General features: G+C 44.2%; 1 protein-coding gene across 1 annotated transcript in view; it reads right to left on the minus strand.

Annotated features, from left to right (window-relative positions):
• The window catches only part of GRIN2D (glutamate ionotropic receptor NMDA type subunit 2D), a 456113-nt gene that overhangs the window by 312639 nt on the left and 124946 nt on the right, over positions 1–18528 (minus strand). Inside the window, exon 4 of the mRNA XM_044277508.1 lies at positions 4969–5185. Coding sequence (XP_044133443.1) covers positions 4969–5185 — 217 coding nt within the window. The remainder of the gene's footprint in view (positions 1–4968; positions 5186–18528) is intronic.

The following is an 18528-nucleotide window of genomic DNA, read 5'->3' on the forward strand; positions in this document are numbered from 1 at the left end:
TCTGAATGACCCAATGTGCACCTTGAATATTATATACACTTTTTGGGATAGATTTCAAATAGCTCTGATATAGCAGGAACCACTAAATTATGAAATTGCTAAATTGGGAATTGTACTTCAACCCAGAACAAAAAATGTGCTTTGACGGGCACTAAATAACTTTCCCAGCTACAACAGGACAGCGGTAACGAGAGATTTAGAGGGATTTAAATTTGAGGCCTAGTATTTAGGCGCTGGGTCACCGGTATGGATTTAGTGACAGAATTAGACTTGGAAATGCACAGAAGCGTGTGTGTGAAGTTATTCTGAATGACCCTATGTGCACCTTCAATATTATATACCCTTTTAGGGATAGATTTCAAATAGCTCTGATATAGCAGAAACCACTAAATTATGAAATTGCTAAATTGGGAATTGTACTTCAACCCAGAACAAAAAATGTGCTTTGACGGACACTAAATATCTTGCCCAGCAACAACAGTACAGCGGTGGGTAACGAGAGATTTAGAGGGATTTAAATTTGAGGCCTAGTATTTAGGCGCTGGGTGACCGGTATGGATTTAGTGACAGAATTAGACTTGGAAATGCACAGAAGCGTGTGTGTGAAGTTATTCTGAATGACCCAATGTGCACCTTGAATATTATATACCCTTTTTGGGATAGATTTCAAATAGCTCTGATATAGCAGGAACCACTAAATTATGAAATTGCTAAATTGGGAATTGTACTTCAACCCAGAACAAAAAATGTGCTTTGACGGGCACTAAATAACTTTCCCAGCTACAACAGGACAGCGGTAACGAGAGATTTAGAGGGATTTAAATTTGAGGCCTAGTATTTAGGCGCTGGGTCACCGGTATGGATTTAGTGACAGAATTAGACTTGGAAATGCACAGAAGCGTGTGTGTGAAGTTATTCTGAATGACCCAATGTGCACCTTCAATATTATATACCCTTTTAGGGATAGATTTCAAATAGCTCTGATATAGCAGAAACCACTAAATTATGAAATTGCTAAATTGGGAATTGTACTTCAACCCAGAACAAAAAATGTGCTTTGACGGACACTAAATATCTTGCCCAGCAACAACAGTACAGCGGTAACGAGAGATTTAGAGGGATTTAAATTTGAGGCCTAGTATTTAGGCGCTGGGTGACAGGTATGGGTTTAGTGACAGAATTAGACTTGGAAATGCACAGAAGCGTGTGTGTGAAGTTATTCTGAATGACCCAATGTGCACCTTCAATATTATATACCCTTTTTGGGATAGATTTCAAATAGCTCTGATATAGCAGGAACCACTAAATTATGAAATTGCTAAATTGGGAATTGTACTTCAACCCAGAACAAAAAATGTGCTTTGACGGACACTAAATATCTTGCCCAGCAACAACAGTACAGCGGTAACGAGAGATTTAGCGGGATATAAATTTGAGGCCTAGTATTTAGGCGCTGGGTCACCGGTATGGATTTAGTGACAGAATTAGACTTGGAAATGCACAGAAGCGTGTGTGTGAAGTTATTCTGAATGACCCTATGTGCACCTTCAATATTATATACCCTTTTAGGGATAGATTTCAAATAGCTCTGATATAGCAGAAACCACTAAATTATGAAATTGCTAAATTGGGAATTGTACTTCAACCCAGAACAAAAAATGTGCTTTGACGGACACTAAATATCTTGCCCAGCAACAACAGTACAGCGGTGGGTAACGAGAGATTTAGAGGGATTTAAATTTGAGGCCTAGTATTTAGGCGCTGGGTCACCGGTATGGATTTAGTGACAGAATTAGACTTGGAAATGCACAGAAGCGTGTGTGTGAAGTTATTCTGAATGACCCTATGTGCACCTTCAATATTATATACCCTTTTAGGGATAGATTTCAAATAGCTCTGATATAGCAGAAACCACTAAATTATGAAATTGCTAAATTGGGAATTGTACTTCAACCCAGAACAAAAAATGTGCTTTGACGGACACTAAATATCTTGCCCAGCAACAACAGTACAGCGGTGGGTAACGAGAGATTTAGAGGGATTTAAATTTGAGGCCTAGTATTTAGGCGCTGGGTCACCGGTATGGATTTAGTGACAGAATTAGACTTGGAAATGCACAGAAGCGTGTGTGTGAAGTTATTCTGAATGACCCAATGTGCACCTTCAATATTATATACCCTTTTAGGGATAGATTTCAAATAGCTCTGATATAGCAGAAACCACTAAATTATGAAATTGCTAAATTGGGAATTGTACTTCAACCCAGAACAAAAAATGTGCTTTGACGGACACTAAATATCTTGCCCAGCAACAACAGTACAGCGGTAACGAGAGATTTAGAGGGATTTAAATTTGAGGCCTAGTATTTAGGCGCTGGGTGACAGGTATGGGTTTAGTGACAGAATTAGACTTGGAAATACACAGTAGCGGGTGTGTGTGAAGTTATTCTGAATGACCCAATGTGCACCTTCAATATTATATACCCTTTTAGGGATAGATTCCAAATAGCTCTGATATAGCAGGAACCACTAAATTATGAAATTGCTAAATTGGGAATTGTACTTCAACCCAGAACAAAAAATGTGCTTTGACGGACACTAAATATCTTGCCCAGCAACAACAGTACAGCGGTAACGAGAGATTTAGAGGGATTTAAATTTGAGGCCTAGTATTTAGGCGCTGGGTGACAGGTATGGGTTTAGTGACAGAATTAGACTTGGAAATACACAGTAGCGGGTGTGTGTGAAGTTATTCTGAATGACCCAATGTGCACCTTCAATATTATATACCCTTTTTGGGATAGATTTCAAATAGCTCTGATATAGCAGGAACCACTAAATTATGAAATTGCTAAATTGGGAATTGTATTTCAACCCAGAACAAGAAATGTGCTTGAACGGACACTAAATAACTCGCCCAGCTACAGCACTAGGGACAGATTTAGCTGGATATAAATTTGAGGCCTAGTATTTAGGCGCTGGGTGACCGGTATGGATTTAGTGACAGAATTAGACTGGGATATGGCCAAAAAATAAACAGACTATTGCTGGTTAAATGCACTTGGTGTGACAGCTTCACCCTGATGTAGGCTTTAGCCAAAAAACAACCACACCATTGAGGGTTAAATGCACTTGGTGACAGGCGCAGCTTGCCCCTGATTTTGTATATGGCCAAAAAATGAACAGACTATTGCTGGTTAAATGCACTTGGTGTGACAGCTTCACCCTGATGTAGGCTTTAGCCAAAAAACAACCACACCATTGAGGGTTAAATGCACTTGGTCGCAGCTTGTGCTGGCGCACCACAAGACACAAAATGGCCGCCGATCACCCCAGAAAAATGAGACTGACAAACGGTCTGTGCAGCCTAAAAACAGTGAGCAATTGAGGATCAGCAGCTCAATGATCCACAGCTGCAGATCGATCAGTTAATCAAGTCCTTTGGAGGAGTTAATCTGCCTAATCTCGCCCTACTGTCGCAGCCGCAACCTCTCCCTACGCTAATCAGAGCAGAGTGACGGGCGGCGCTATGTGACTCCAGCTTAAATAGAGGCTGGGTCACATGGTGCTCTGGCCAATCACAGCCATGCCAATAGTAGGCATGGCTGTGATGGCCTCTTGGGGCAAGTAGTATGACGCTTGTTGATTGGCTGCTTTGCAGCCTTTCAAAAAGCGCCAAGAAAGCGTCACAAAAGCGCCAAGAAAGCGACGAACACCGAACCCGAACCCGGACTTTTACGAAAATGTCCGGGTTCGGGTCCGTGTCACGGACACCCCAAAATTCGGTACGAACCCGAACTATACAGTTCGAGTTCGCTCATCCCTAGAGAAAAGGTAAGATACAAATGAGGTGTGGAAGCAGTATGAGGTGTGGAGTTTTTTATCAGTAGTTTGATAAATATTGAGTTTGACTGGTGTTTAGAGATGAGCGAATCTATTCTAAAATTTGAAAATTCAACCCAAATTTTTCAAAGAGATCTGATAGGACCAGAATTAAATATAAAAAAATGTGCATTTTCATTGGTGTCCCGTGTAAAGATGTGCAAATATTTGAACATTTACTCCACCATTTTCCTATTAAGGAACAATATTTCCCACATTAAAGATTGTTAAAATACAAATTAGCCTCTATTAACTTGTATATGCAGAATACGACAACTTTATAGAATATTTGCATGTTATTGTAACTCTTGTAATCTGGAAAATTTTTACTGACCAAAGAGAAAAATTACTGGGCTAATTTTGTTATGTTAACCATTAAGATCTATAGGAGAATTGAGACTCTTTGTAAATAGAAATGGATATAATGCCAACTCCACGAAGAAGAACAGAGAAGAAGCATGGCTATATTTGTGCTCGGCATGAGCCATCATCCAAAATTGTGACCTGTTCATTTACACTGATTAGCACAATGGGACATATTAATTAATACTGGAGTGCTGCCAATCTGTATAGTAAGGCATTTTTTTATTCATCTTATTGTGCATGGTGCAGAACACACTGATATATAGTGCAGCTACTGAGCTACACCAGATAGTGGCAGGAGAAAGCCAGTGGGGTTAATGCATTGATAGACACATCGCTGTGCAGGTAGCATGTACAGCTAATTTAGTAAGAATTTATACAGCCGCCACACACTGCCATACAAGTTCTATTGGACTCCATACTGTATGTAAGGAGATATTATTTTGCTTCTAGGGAAGAAAACCTCTGTAGATATAGAGTTCAAGGGAACATGCCATATTTTTTTTTCATTATATTAGTATGAAATTTGGCAGAAATGACCTCCATATGCCTCTAAATGAGGAACACAGAGTTAGAGACCTTATGCTCCTCTTTGGCAGTCCTGGCACTGGGGCTGCAAATCATTGCCATAATAAAACCAAGTACATGAGTACTGAGAGTTTCCATTTAAAAACATTTGTTTTCATGAAAATTATACACAGACAATAGAAATGTATATGTATACTGTACTTGTCAGTTTTGTTGAGCTGCTTGCGACAGGGCACAGAGTCTCTAATGCAGGTTCCTGTTGCTGGATCTACACCTTCCACAATTACGAATGGTCTTTCCTCCAATGTTGCCACGGTCAAATGCTGATCATCATCCACAGGCTGAAGAAACTTCCCATAACGAGACCACACAGGGTATTTCATTCGCAGGTCACCATGTTCCCAAATTCCAACCTAGGTTCATGAAAATATAAACATATAATATTACTTCACTTATTTATCCATATTCTAAGCAATACCTGCTGTTTCCTTTCTTTTTGACTTATCTATACCCTACACAGCACAGAAACTACCTTAATTGGTTTTCAATATGCCTTCCTAAAATGTAACTAAATATGTTTCATGTAAAAATCCTTCTGGAGCTGACAGATATAAAGAACTTTTGTTTCAAATAATCTCTACTGACTTCATTAACTACCTCTAAGGATTAGCATGAGAAAGGATAGATAGAGTAGGTAATCTCCTAGGGTGCATAGTTTCTGAAATAAAAAAAGCAATGTTATACCATTTTAGGGATTGGTGAGGAAAGGCGCAACAGGGGATAATCAAATGATTGTCAATCTCACCGCTATCATGATGAATTTCATGGAATGAGTTGGGTAGGCTGCTTTCTGAAACCATAGGCTTGGAGACCAAGAAAGCTTGTCCCGTTCCTCAGCCACTTCCAGGGTTTTAATTGAAAATCAGGGGATTATACTTATACTATAAGACTATCTGGTAATAACATCAGTAGTTATAGCTTTAATAGTCATAGTTTTGCTGAAAGAATATTCTCAGACTAGAATGGAAATTTTTTCCTGAGTTACATAAATATCAAAGCCCTTTCTAAAAATGTAGTTTGCATCTTCAGCATTGTAAGAACAACATTATGCAGGTGAGGCCTTCAAAACTGAACTGATATTAAAATGCAGACCTCACTACAACTTCTCAGCAGTGGAGAACTATCAGTCGAATATGGGCTGGGGTGCCCAGAGGCCAGTCTGCTACATAAGAAGACAACCATATCATAATTGGCACATTGTAAGTAAGGGGTGCCAATTTGTGTAATGCCCTATAGAAAATTCCCCAACAGTCAATACAATTTTATACTTATAACTAGTGTTGGGCAATAGAGATAGCCTTGCGGTTCGCACAGCGGACGTTTCGCGCCAAACCTTGCTCGTTCGCGACTCGCCGAACATGCGAGCATATGGCGATGTTCACATGCGTCATATTCTTTTGCATTGCGCCGAACTTTGACCCACGACACATCTATCAGGTGGGACAGGACAGACAATTGAGATGTTTCAGCACATGGACACACCCCCACCCTATAACAGAACCCGATCTGGCAGCCATTTTACATTAGGTGTTTTGCCAGTGTAGGGAGAGGTTGCTTTGTGGAGCAGGGACAGACTGTTAGGGACACCAAACGCTAGCTAATAGGGCCACAAAGTCCTTTGAAGGACTGGTATAGGTGTGCTATCGATAGGTGTGATATACTGAGGGTTGTGATATACTTATAATATACTTTCTAACATAGAAATTATATTATAGTACATTTGTATTGTGCAGCAGTTGTGTGTGGTTCTGCTGCGATACCACAGGTATATAGAGGGACAAGCGCTATTGGAATAACTCATTGCAACTGGTGTGATATACCTGTTGCCCCCTCAAAAAAAAAACTGATAGAAGGGTGCAATATACTTGCTTTAACAAAATACTGATTAATGGGTTTAATATACCTGCTTCCACAAAATACTGATTGAGGAGTGTGATATACCTGCTTCCATCAAATACTGATTAAGGCCAGCAATATACCTGCTTCCACAAAATACTGATTGAGGCCAGCGATATACCTGCTTCCACAAAATACTGATTGAGGAGTTCAATATACCTGCTTCCACCAAATATTGATTAAGGGGTTCTATATACGGTACCTGCTTCTTCAAAATACAGATTGAGGAGTGCAATATACCTGCTTCCACAAAATACTGATTAGTTTTGTTTATATATACCTGCTTCCACAAAATACTGATTGATGGGTGCGATATACCTACTTCCACAAAATATTGATTAAGGGGTTCTATATACCTGTTTCCACAAAATACTAATTGAGGGGTGCGATATACCTGCTTCCACAAAATACAGATTGAGGGGTGCAATATACCTGCTTCCACAAAATACTGATTAAGGGTTTTTTATATACCTGCTTTCACAAAATACAGATTGAGGGGTGCGATATACCTGCTTCCACAAAATATTGATTAAGGGGTTCTATATTCCTGCTTCCACAAAATTCTGATTAAGGGGATTTATATACCTACGTCCACAAAATACTGATTAAGGGGTTTGATATCACTGCTTCCACAAAATACTGATTGAGGGTTGCGATATACCTGCTTCCACTAAATATTGATGAAAGGGTTCTATATACATACTTCCACAAAATACAGATTGAGGGGTGTGATATACCTGTTTCCACCAAATATTGATTAAGGGCTTTTATATACCTGCTTCCACAAAGTACTGATTAAAGGGATTGATATACCTGCTTCCACAAAATACTGATTGAGGGGTGCGATTTATCTGCTTCCACAAAATACTGATTAAGGGGTTTGATATACCTGCTTTCACAAAATACAGATTGAGGGTTGCGATATACCTGCTTCCACCAAATATTGATTAAGGGATTTTATATACCTGCTTCCACAAAATACTGATTAAGGGAATTGATATACCTGCTTCTGCAATGAGCAGGACCGTGGTATGGTTACACAGACGCCAAATTATGCAGTGGGTCCGGATATGGATATAGAAGTCTATTGTTTTTGTTTGTGACGCCAATTGCAGCGTGCGCAGGGTACAGTCTCAGGGCCCTTTAAGGTGTTGCAACTCACGTACCAGGTTAGGAATGCCAGAGTGGTGTAATGTCTCTGTGTAGTAGTAGGTATAGTGTCAACGATGTTTCCTACCTTGGTACGGCTGGACTCCTGGATCCTGGCTCACTTGCAATAAATGAGTGTGTTGCTAGTAGGAGTAATTGAGGGTTTTGGTAGTAATGAATGAGATCCAGACTTAGGATATAATTCAATTTGTCTTTACTGGAGGCAGCATTAATCCATATGAGTTACAGCATTAGTCTTTGGAGTCCCAGCAGGTATTTGGCAATGTATGTCAGGGATCAATATCTCTTCTGCATCTAGCATGTGCCTGGAGCTCTCTTCCAGGATTAGTCATCTGCTTATGGCTCTGTAATATGTGGTATGAATATGTCTTTTGCTAAATCTATCTTCTGCTGTGTATGGGACTTACTAGCTGAGGAGGAATTTGGCTTCTCCTGGTCTCTGGATAGTTACGCACAGTTAGCTCACAGGAAATGTCTGTTCCTGGAAGGCTGAAGGCTCAGGCTGGGAATGGAGATCTTTGACCTCAGCTGAGGCACGATCCTGGGTTGGGATCCCTAAAACTGGGAGCTCCTACCAGCACAGCCTTCCCCAAGAAGGGGTAGCTGGCACACTAACTCTAACATCCTTTCCTCCCCATGAGGCAGGACATGGGCCAGCCCACTTCTGCTCATAGAGGGGGAGCTAAACTGGAATAAACTATTCCAGTTTAGAAACACTAAACTGTCTAAGGTCCTGCTGACACATTGCTGCCATCTGCTGGTGTACATGGAAATTACAGCAAATACATGTAACAGGCTTAGAAAATGCACATTATTGAGGATGTGATTTTAAATTACACAAGATGACAATGCAGATACACTCAACAGGTTGTAGCGGGGTAAAAGAGTTTTTGTAACATAACTCTGGGATGTTACACTTCCACCAAATATTCATTGAGGCCTGCGATATACCTGCTTCTGCAAAACACTGATTGAGGGATGCAATATATCTGCTTCTACAAAATACTGATTAAGGGGTTTAACATACCTGCTTCCACAAAATAGAGATTGAGGGGTGCGATATACCTGCTTTCAGCAAATATGGATTAAGGGGTTTTACACTTACCTAAAGAATTATTAGGAACACCATACTAATACGGTGTTGGACCCCCTTTTGCCTTCAGAACTGCCTTAATTCTACGTGGCATTGATTAAACAAGGTGCTGATAGCATTCTTTAGAAATGTTGGCCCATATTGATAGGATAGCATCTTGCAGTTGATGGAGATTTGAGGGATGCACATCCAGGGCACAAAGCTTCCGTTCCACCACATCCCAAAGATGCTGTATTGAGTTGAGATCTGGTGACTGTGGGGGCCATTTTAGTACAGTGAACTCATTGTCATGTTCAAGAAACCAATTTGAAATGATTCAAGCTTTGTGACATGGTGCATTATCCTGCTGGAAGTAGCCATCAGAGGATGGGTACATGGTGGTCATGAAGGGATGGACATGGTCAGAAACAATGCTCAGGTAGCCCGTGGCATTAAAACGATGGCCAATTGGCACTAAGAGGCCTAAAGTGTGCCCAGAAAACATCCCCCACACCATTACACCACCAGCACCAGCCTGCACAGTGGTAACAAGGCATGATAGATACATGTTCTCATTCTGTTTACGCCAAATTCGGACTCTACCATTTTAATGTCTCAACAGAAATCGAGACTCATCAGACCAGGCAACATTTTTCCAGTCTTCAACAGTCCAATTTTGGTGAGCTCGTGCAAATTGTAGCCTCTTTTTCCTATTTGTAGTGGAGATAAGTGGTACACGGTGGGGTCTTCTGCTGTTGTAGCCCACCTTTCTTTCCCATTCTGACATTTAGTTTGGATTTCAGGAGATTGTCTTGACCAGGACCACAACCCTACATGCATTGAAGCAACTGCCATGTGATTGGTTGACTAGATAATCGCATTAATGAGAAATAGAACAGGTGTTCCTAATAATTCTTTAGGTGAGTGTATATACCTGCTTCCACAAAATACTGATTGAGGAGTGTGATATACCTGCTTACAAAAATTACTGATTAAGGGAATTGATATACGTGCTTCCACCAAATATTGATTGGGGCCTGCGATACACCTGCTTCCACAAAATACTGATTACGGGGTTTGATATACCTGCTTCCACAAATACTTCTCTTCTCTAGGAACTTTGGCACAGGGTCATTTTGAAAATTATAGGCAGAGGAAGAGGCAGGTTATTCCGCAAGGGCAGTAGGGGCTGGTCAGGTGCACCAGACTGGAGCCTAAGGAGGAAGTTGGAGAAGGTGCATGTGATTACATCAAAGGACGCACCAGAGTTGGTTGAGTGGCTCACTTAGCCTTCCGCTTCTGCACCCTCCTCATCCTCTGTATCTGCACCCTCCTCACTCTCTGCTGTGTGCACCCCCAAAGAAGCCACCACCACCACCACCCTAGCCCCTCCACTCAAGTCAAAGGAATTATTTGCACATCCATTCCCAGACCTTACCGATGTGCTGCCATTCTTGGCATTGGATGAGGAAGAGGAGGTAGCAACGGCCGCCACCCAGCCGTCTGACGACACTACCCACATTAGCCCAATAAGGGTGGTCCCCGCTATTGCTACCTACTCCGAGATCTCTAATGCCAGTGGTCATGAAAGTTACAATGATGACATGTCCTCACAAGAGAGGAAGAGTAGGGGAGTTCAGAGCGAGAGACGGAGCAGCAGATAGGGAGGAGAAGGAGGAGAAGCAGGCAGAACTCGCAGTGCACTGGAGGCAAAAATCAGACTGCAAATGTATCTGGAGCGAACCAGCCACCATACACGGTCACATCTTGTGCTCCCAGGATGCCAGCATATGGCTCTGCAGTGTGGGCTTTTTGTAACGTGTCATCTGATGACAATAGTGTTGTCAGAACTGCTTGCCCACCAACTACTGCCATAAAAACTTGATTTGGAGGCCTTTAGAAATCTGTGGCCATTGGCACACCACAATGGAAGGTCCCGGAAGGAAATATTTCTCCCAGAAGGGCATCCCAGAGCTATATGGCCATGTTCAGCAGCCAGTGAATGTATCTCTGGAACACATTGCTGGTGCCAAGATACATCTGACCACAGAAACGTGGTCTAGTAAACACGGGCAGGGAAGGTACATAACTTTTACTGCCCTTTGGGTGAACCTTCTGATGGCTGTCAAGCATGCAATCCGTGGCATCCATGTGGATTTGCTGTTACTGCCACAGATTGCATGCAGGCCTGCCTCTTCTCCTCCATCCTCTGACTCTTCCTTTTCCACTGCAACCGCCTCTTCTGCTGCACCCCCCAAGCTACCCAGAACCTATTTGACGTGCCAGGTGAGACGTTGCTATGCTGTGCTGCGGCTGTTGTGCCTGGAAGCCAAGAGCCACACCGGTCCAGCACTGCTTTCAGCTATTTGATCACAGGCCGATCAGTGGCTAACCCTGCTCAATTTGACAGTTGGTAAAGTGGTGTGTGACAATGTTGCTAATCTGCTGAGCGCACTTAAGCAGGGCAAAATGACACACATGCCGTGCATGGCACACGTCCTGAACTTAGTCATGCAGTGATTCATTGCCAAATACCCTGAGGTCCAGGATGTCTCACGGCAGGCCATGAAAATCTCTGGCCATTTTACAAGATCTTACACGCCCATGGCTTGCCTTGCTGACGTTCAGCGGCGACACCACCTGCCCGTCTGATTTGTGACAGCACAAGGCGCTGGAACTCCACCTTGTATATGCTTGATAGGCTGCTCCAGCAGCAACGTGCCGTTAGCGAATACCTGTACAAACTCTGCGGCAGGACAGATTCTGGTGAGCTTGGTTTTCTTTTCACCAAGCCAGTGGCTGCTTATGTGTGACGCATGTAGACTTCTGCGGCCATTTGAAGATCATCAAACTGGTCAGTCGCAGTCAGGGCACCATCAGTGATATTGTACCTTACCCCTCCTTTCTGGAACGTGCTTTGCGTCGTGTCATTGATCAAGCCGTCGAGGAGCAGGAGCTGGAAGATGAGGAAGTCGCAATGCTGAATGAATTCCCAGGGGGGCTACTCCATTTTAGACAAGTCAGCAGGAGTCTGAAGAGGAGTCAGAGGAGGATGGTGACTGGGGGGAGGAGGAGGACTGTGGGGGACTTTAAAGTTTTCGGTGATCTCTGGTGTTGTCCGTGGCTGGGGGGAGGAGACCGAGGATGACATTCTCCTGGCCGATGAGCAGGAGCCAGGGTGCTCCACCGCTTCCAATTTAGTGCAAATCGGGGCCTTCATGCTCCAGTGTTTGAAGAGGGACCCCGGTATAAAAATCATAAAGGGCAAGGACCAGTACTGGGTGGCAACGTACTCAGCATCACAGAGGGCTGGCAGAATGCAGCATTTCCAGGCCTTGCTGCAAGAGATGCTGCATTCTGATATTGCGGGAGCTAGAAGAGGAATTTCCACCCACAGCGAAACAGGGGCGGGTACCAATCCTACCGTGCCTGCAAGAAGAGGGTGGTCTGAAGATGTGTTGGTCACTTCAGATATAAGATCATTCTTGCAGCCAACCCATCGACAGGCGCCCTCCGGATCCAGCCTCAGGGATCGCTTAGACCAACAGGGACGCTCTGAGAAGCGAAGAACACCTGGACTACTGGGTGTGCAGGCTTAACCTGTGGCCAGAGCTGGCACAATTTTCCATGGAACTCTTGGCTTGCCCCTCGTCGAGTGTCCTGTCCAAAAGGACGTTCAGCGTCTAAAAATGAATGACCACCTATTGTACCTCCAGCCACATAATCACTTGTTCATTTCTGTCAGGTGAATGCATAATTTTTGGAGCCTGTACTCCACTGGTCTACAGTAAAATTGTTATTCAGTGACCGCCTAATGTACCTCCAGCCACATAATCACTTGTTTTTTTCTGTCAGGTGAATGCCTAATTTTTGGGTCCTCTACTCTAGTGGCCTATAGTAAAATTTTTAGCCAGTGACCACCTATTGCACCTCCAGCCACATAATCACTTGTTCTTTTCTGTCAGGTGAATGCCTAATTTTTGGGGCCTGTACACCACTGGCCTACAGTAAAATTGTTATTCAGTTTTCTCTTTGGCAGCCTCTGTTAAGGGCACATGCCAGTACCCTTTCTTAAGGTCCAAAACAGAAAAATACTGTGCTTGTCCTAACCTCTCGATGAGCTCATCCACCTGAGGCATGAGATACGCATCAAATTTGGAAACCTCGTTAAGTTTTCAAAAGTCGTTCCAAAACCTGACTTGGGTATCAATACTATAGGACTGTCCCACTCACTTTTTGACTCCTCAATGACGTCTAGCTGCAACATTAGCTGCACCTCCCCCGAGCCTCGGGTACCCAGTATGGTTTTAATCAGACTTTTGCCTGAGGCTCAGTGACAATGTAATGCAGGATTATGGAAGTGCGTCCAGGGGGATCCAAGAACACATCTGTGTTCCGACTAACAAACTCCCTGGCCTCCTGAGTCTGTTTAGAGGAGAGGCTGTCAGCAATTTTGACTGTGGCAGCCGCTTCTCTTGCATCAGACAGAGGGGTCGGTACCTCTTCTCCTAGAAAACCCAGCCGCGGGCTGTCTTCTGTTGAGGTTTCCCTATATTTCCACGGTTTGAGTAAATTCACATGGTAAACTTGCTCCGGCTTTTGCCGCCCTGGCTGGTGTACCTTGTAGTTTACATCTCCAATTTTCTCTAGTACCCCATAGGGCCCTTGCCACCTAGCCAAGAACTTACTGTCCACAGTCGGCACCAGAACCAAAACCTGATCACCCGGGTTATAGATCCGGACCTGAGCCTGCCGATTATAGACCCAGCTCTGGGCTCTCTGAGCTGCCTCCATATGCTTCCTAACAAGAGGCTACACTGTCTCTATTCGATCTTGCATCTGGGTAACGTACTCAATGACACTTTTATGTGGAGTGGGTTGTTGTTCCCACGCCACTTTGGCCACGTCCAAAAGACGGCGAGGTTGTCTGCCATATAGCAGTTCAAAGGGCGAGAACCCAGTAGAGGCCTGGAGTACCTCTCACACTGTGAACATGAGATAGGGAAGAAGGAGGTCCCAATCCTTCCCATCTTTAGACACTACCTTTTTCAACATACTTGTTAAACCATTCTACCAGACCGTCCATTTGCGGATGGTAAACGGACGTCCGTAGTTGTTTTATTTGCAGCAACTTACAGAGTACCCTCATCACCTTGGACATAAAAGGGGTCAGAACGTCTTTAGGTAGTCCTACTCGGGAAAACATCTCCTTTAACTCCTAAGCTATGAGTTTGGCTGAGGTATGTTGCAGTGGCACCACCTCCGGGTACCAAGTGGCGTAGTTTAGAATGACTAAGATGTGTTAATGCCCTCTGGCGGACTTCGGTACTGGGCCTATGAGGTCCATAGCTATTTGGTTAAACCGTACTTCAATAATCGGAAGAGGTACTAGGGGACTACGGAAATGTGGCTGGGGCCTAGTTATCTGGCAGGTCGGGCAAGACTTACAAAACTCTTCCACTTCTTTAAATATGCTGGGCTAATAAAACCACTGTAGAATACAATCCTGAGTTTTTGAGGTGGGCTAGATCTAACACAAGCTTACGATAAGCCTTGGGGACCACCAACTGTTCAATAGGCTCAACCTGTAGTTGGTTTACCCAATACAATATATCCTGATGAACCACAAAACAGGGAAACACTGATGCCCCAGGTTGTTTTGGTTCACCATCTACAATTAACACATTTTCCCAGGTGCAGGATAGGGTTGGGTCTCGAAGTTTGGCGGTACAAAATTATCCCCGGAGACATTGAGGTCTGCCAATTAAGGACCCACGGCAAGTCCTCCACGTCTCCCACCATCAAACTTAGCGGGGAGCCCTTACTAGGGACAACAGACTTCCTGAGTCTAGCAGAGCCTCCGCTAGAGCGTCTCCTACCTCCACCTGGCACAGGTGTTTTAGAGTTTTTGGGGTACCTGCTGCACACAGATTCCTGGCATATAGCGACTGATGGTAGCCATAGATAGTATCCATGGGTTCCACCTGATGGGTACAGTCAGCTCTTAAATGGCCCGGCTCCTGACACCGCCAGCAGACTATCAGAGCCAGGTCCGTAGAGGGTACAGCCCGGGTGGGTTTCGTTGGTACAAGTCGCCGGGTCTGGGATGGAGATTTACGAGGTTTGACTGCCGCCCCCCCCCCCCAAATAACCCCCTGTAACAGTCTTAGTAGCCTCGTAGCGCTCCACCAGTTCCACTATTTCTAGGGCGTTGCCAGGAGACACCTGACCAATCCAGTGATGGAGAGGGGGTGGCAGAGCCCTCCAGAACATATCAGCCAATAGTCTATCTAGCATAGCCGTGGGACTCAGCACATCAGGCTGTAGCCACTTTTGCAAGAGGTGGAGTAAGTCATAATACTGGGTCCTCGCAGGCTCAGCTGGCTTAAACCCCCACTGATGTACCTGCTGGGTCCGGACTAACACATTCACCCCCAGTCTTGCAAAAAATCTCACTGCTTGCTTTTTGGTAGTTGGCCGCTTGATTGTCCAGCAAATCAAAATACACCCGCTGGAAATTGGATGCCAGGAATGGAATCTCAACCCACTGGTGACGGGGTAGCTTTTCCCTGATAGCCACTTTCTCATACATCACCAGGTAGCTTTCGATGTTGTCTGCGGGGGTCATCTTAGGAATCGCAGCACGGACTGCTTTCCAGGCATCGTGGACGCTCAGGGTTGCTCCTGCTGTCTGCAAAGCCATCACGTGTTGGAGCAGCAACTGGTTAGTCTCCTACTGCTGATTATTAGCCTCGCATTGCTGCAGGTTTGTCTCTTGCTGCTGCAGATTAGCCTCCATGAGGGCCTTCACAACAGCCTCCATTTTGTCATTCGGCACTGATTGTAATACAGCTGGTTTAATGTACAACATACAACCGTGCCTGAAAAATGCAGAAACCAAAAATATCAGCGTTCAAGACAGCCTCACTGCTCTTGCCCGCATCCTGCACCAATTGTGGAGTTTTGCTCTGGTAGATAGGGTAAGCGGGCGCAGTACAGAGGCAAAATACAAGTTATTAACTTATTTAAACTTGAGGCAATTGCACAAAACAGCACATAACTTTGCAGTCTTGGTGTTAAGTCACACACAATGGAAAGTTCATATAACACAAGTTCTGCCTTCAGTAGTCCAAAGCAGGCTTTAGGGGGCCTGTTTCCCCAGCATGCGGCTCTTGGCCCTCCAGCACGGCACAAAGCCTCAGATCCCAAAACAGAGACATCTCTGCTGAGCCCAGCTGCCTATTTAAGTACAGCCAGGTGCTGCCAAAACCCGGACCGGCTTTTAAACTCTGGTCCAGTATTTGACCTCACCTGGCTGGAAACCAGCCCAGCGGCACATGTTGGGAGGAAAATACCTGTGTTGCCAGACACAACCCCTCACTGTGTCACACCCCTTAGACGACTGATCGCAATTTCAGTACATTTATATACAACATACTGACTATCCTATTAACTACAGTAACTGAGTGTCTTATCAAGGGCAACTTTTAAATGAAATAGTAAAGGTTATATTTTATATGAGGCCAGAAACAGGATCTGTATAGCCATTGTCTATTGATTTTCTTTATACTAATATATCCTGGCCAATTAGGGTCTTTTGTTGATGCTTTGGACATCACTGGTTACAACTTTTGACATGTCTCTATGTCATACCAAAAGTTTGTTGAAATGATAGGTACATTTTAACACTACCGACATACATTGATAGTTTAGAAAATGTCTGTGCAACTTAATAACAGTACAAAGAACATTGTTTTCTGTGTCAGAAACAGTGATGACTTTGCCCTTTGCCCAGAACAAGGTCCATACAAATGGTTTGCTACAGAACAACTTAAGTAGTGTGCATAGAGCTGAACATCAACCTTACTAAATCCCCTTGGATGGAGGAACAGCTGCATGCCAGCCACTATCGCTCAGCATTAAAAGGGAAAACAGAAAACAAAAATGTCATTATAATTAAATTTATATATAGTTTTGAAGGGAGTCTGCCACCCCCCAGTGGCGGATCCAGAGCCTGGTCTCGGGAGGGGCACTTCCAGATTATTTTCTGTCCGCCGCCACAAAACAATGGTGCTTATAGTTATAGAACAGACCACACAGTGTAGCGGTATACTGTACATTGTGTGGCACAGAGTATGCTATATGTGTATAACATATACATATTTCACATAAAAACTTACAATTACTTGGCTTGGTCCTTGGGGATCTCGGACACCACTTCAACACTTTGGCTGGGGGGCTCGGTGGAGTTGATGTTATGTTTTATCCTAATGAGAAAGATTTCATAATAAGGATTTGGAGAAGGGGCAGAGGGATAGCAGAGCAGAGAGAGGCTGGTACTGCTACTAGGGGGTCACACCATGGGGGAGTAATAAAGCCCACCATAATGCCCCCCCAGTATAAATAATTCTCCTTATAATGTGACAGTGCAAAAAATACCCCCTTGTAATCCCCCTAGTTAAGCTAATGTTCCCATAGTGATCCCATAATGTGCCAGCATAAAATACCCCTATATAGTGCCCCCAGTAAATGTCCCCATAGTGCTCCTCTCCCCCCTTCCTCTTAGTGCCCCCCATAATGTACCAGTATAAAATGCCCAATATATACTGCCCCAGTAGATGCGCTCAGTGTCCCCCATAATTTGCAAGTATAAAATTCCCTTTCTTAGAGCCCCCCGTAGAAGACCCCATATTACTCCTCGCCCCCTTCCCCGTAGTACCCACCACAATGTGTTCCAGTATAAAATGCCTCTATACAGAGCCCCCATATAATATACCCCTTCTTTGTGGCCTCAGTAGATGCACCTATAGTGCCCACCAATAATATGCCAGTAAGACTTGCCACCCAATAATGTGCCAGTAAAAAATGCCCCCAATAATGTGCCAGTAATAAGTGCCCCCAATCATGTGCCAGTAACCAGAGCCCCCACCATTCATGTGCCTGTAACAAGAGCTCCCCCAAGCATGTGCCAGTAACAAGAACCCCCCAATCATGTGCCAGTAGCAAGAGCACCCCAATCATGTGCCAGTAACAAAAGCCCCCCCCAATGATGTGCCAGTAACAACCCTTCCAATAACAAGAGCACACCCCATCATGTGCCAGTAATAAGAGCACCCCCCATCATGTGCCAGTAACAAGAGCACCCCCATTATGTGCCAGTAATAAGAGCCCCCCATTATGTGCCAGTAACAAGAGCCTCCCCAATCATGTGCCAGTAACAAGAGCACACCCCAATCATGTGCCAGCAACAAGAGCACCCCCCAATCATGTGTCAGTAACAAGAGCCCCTCCCAATCATGTGCCAGTAACAAGAACGCCCCCATCATGTGCCAGTAACATTAGCACCCCCCATCATGTGCCAGTAATAAGAGCACCCCCCCATCATATGCCAGTAACAAGAGCCAGTAATAAGTAATGTGCCAGTAATAAGAGCACCCCATCATGTGCCAGTAGTAAGAGCCCCCCCATCATGTGCCAGTAATAAGAGCCCCCCCATTATGTGCCAGTAACAAGAGCACACCCCAATCATGTTCCAGCAACAAGAGCACCCTCCAATCA

The sequence above is a fragment of the Bufo gargarizans genome, chromosome 2 (assembly GCF_014858855.1).
Source record: "Bufo gargarizans isolate SCDJY-AF-19 chromosome 2, ASM1485885v1, whole genome shotgun sequence".
Classification (NCBI taxonomy): Eukaryota; Metazoa; Chordata; class Amphibia; order Anura; family Bufonidae; genus Bufo; species Bufo gargarizans.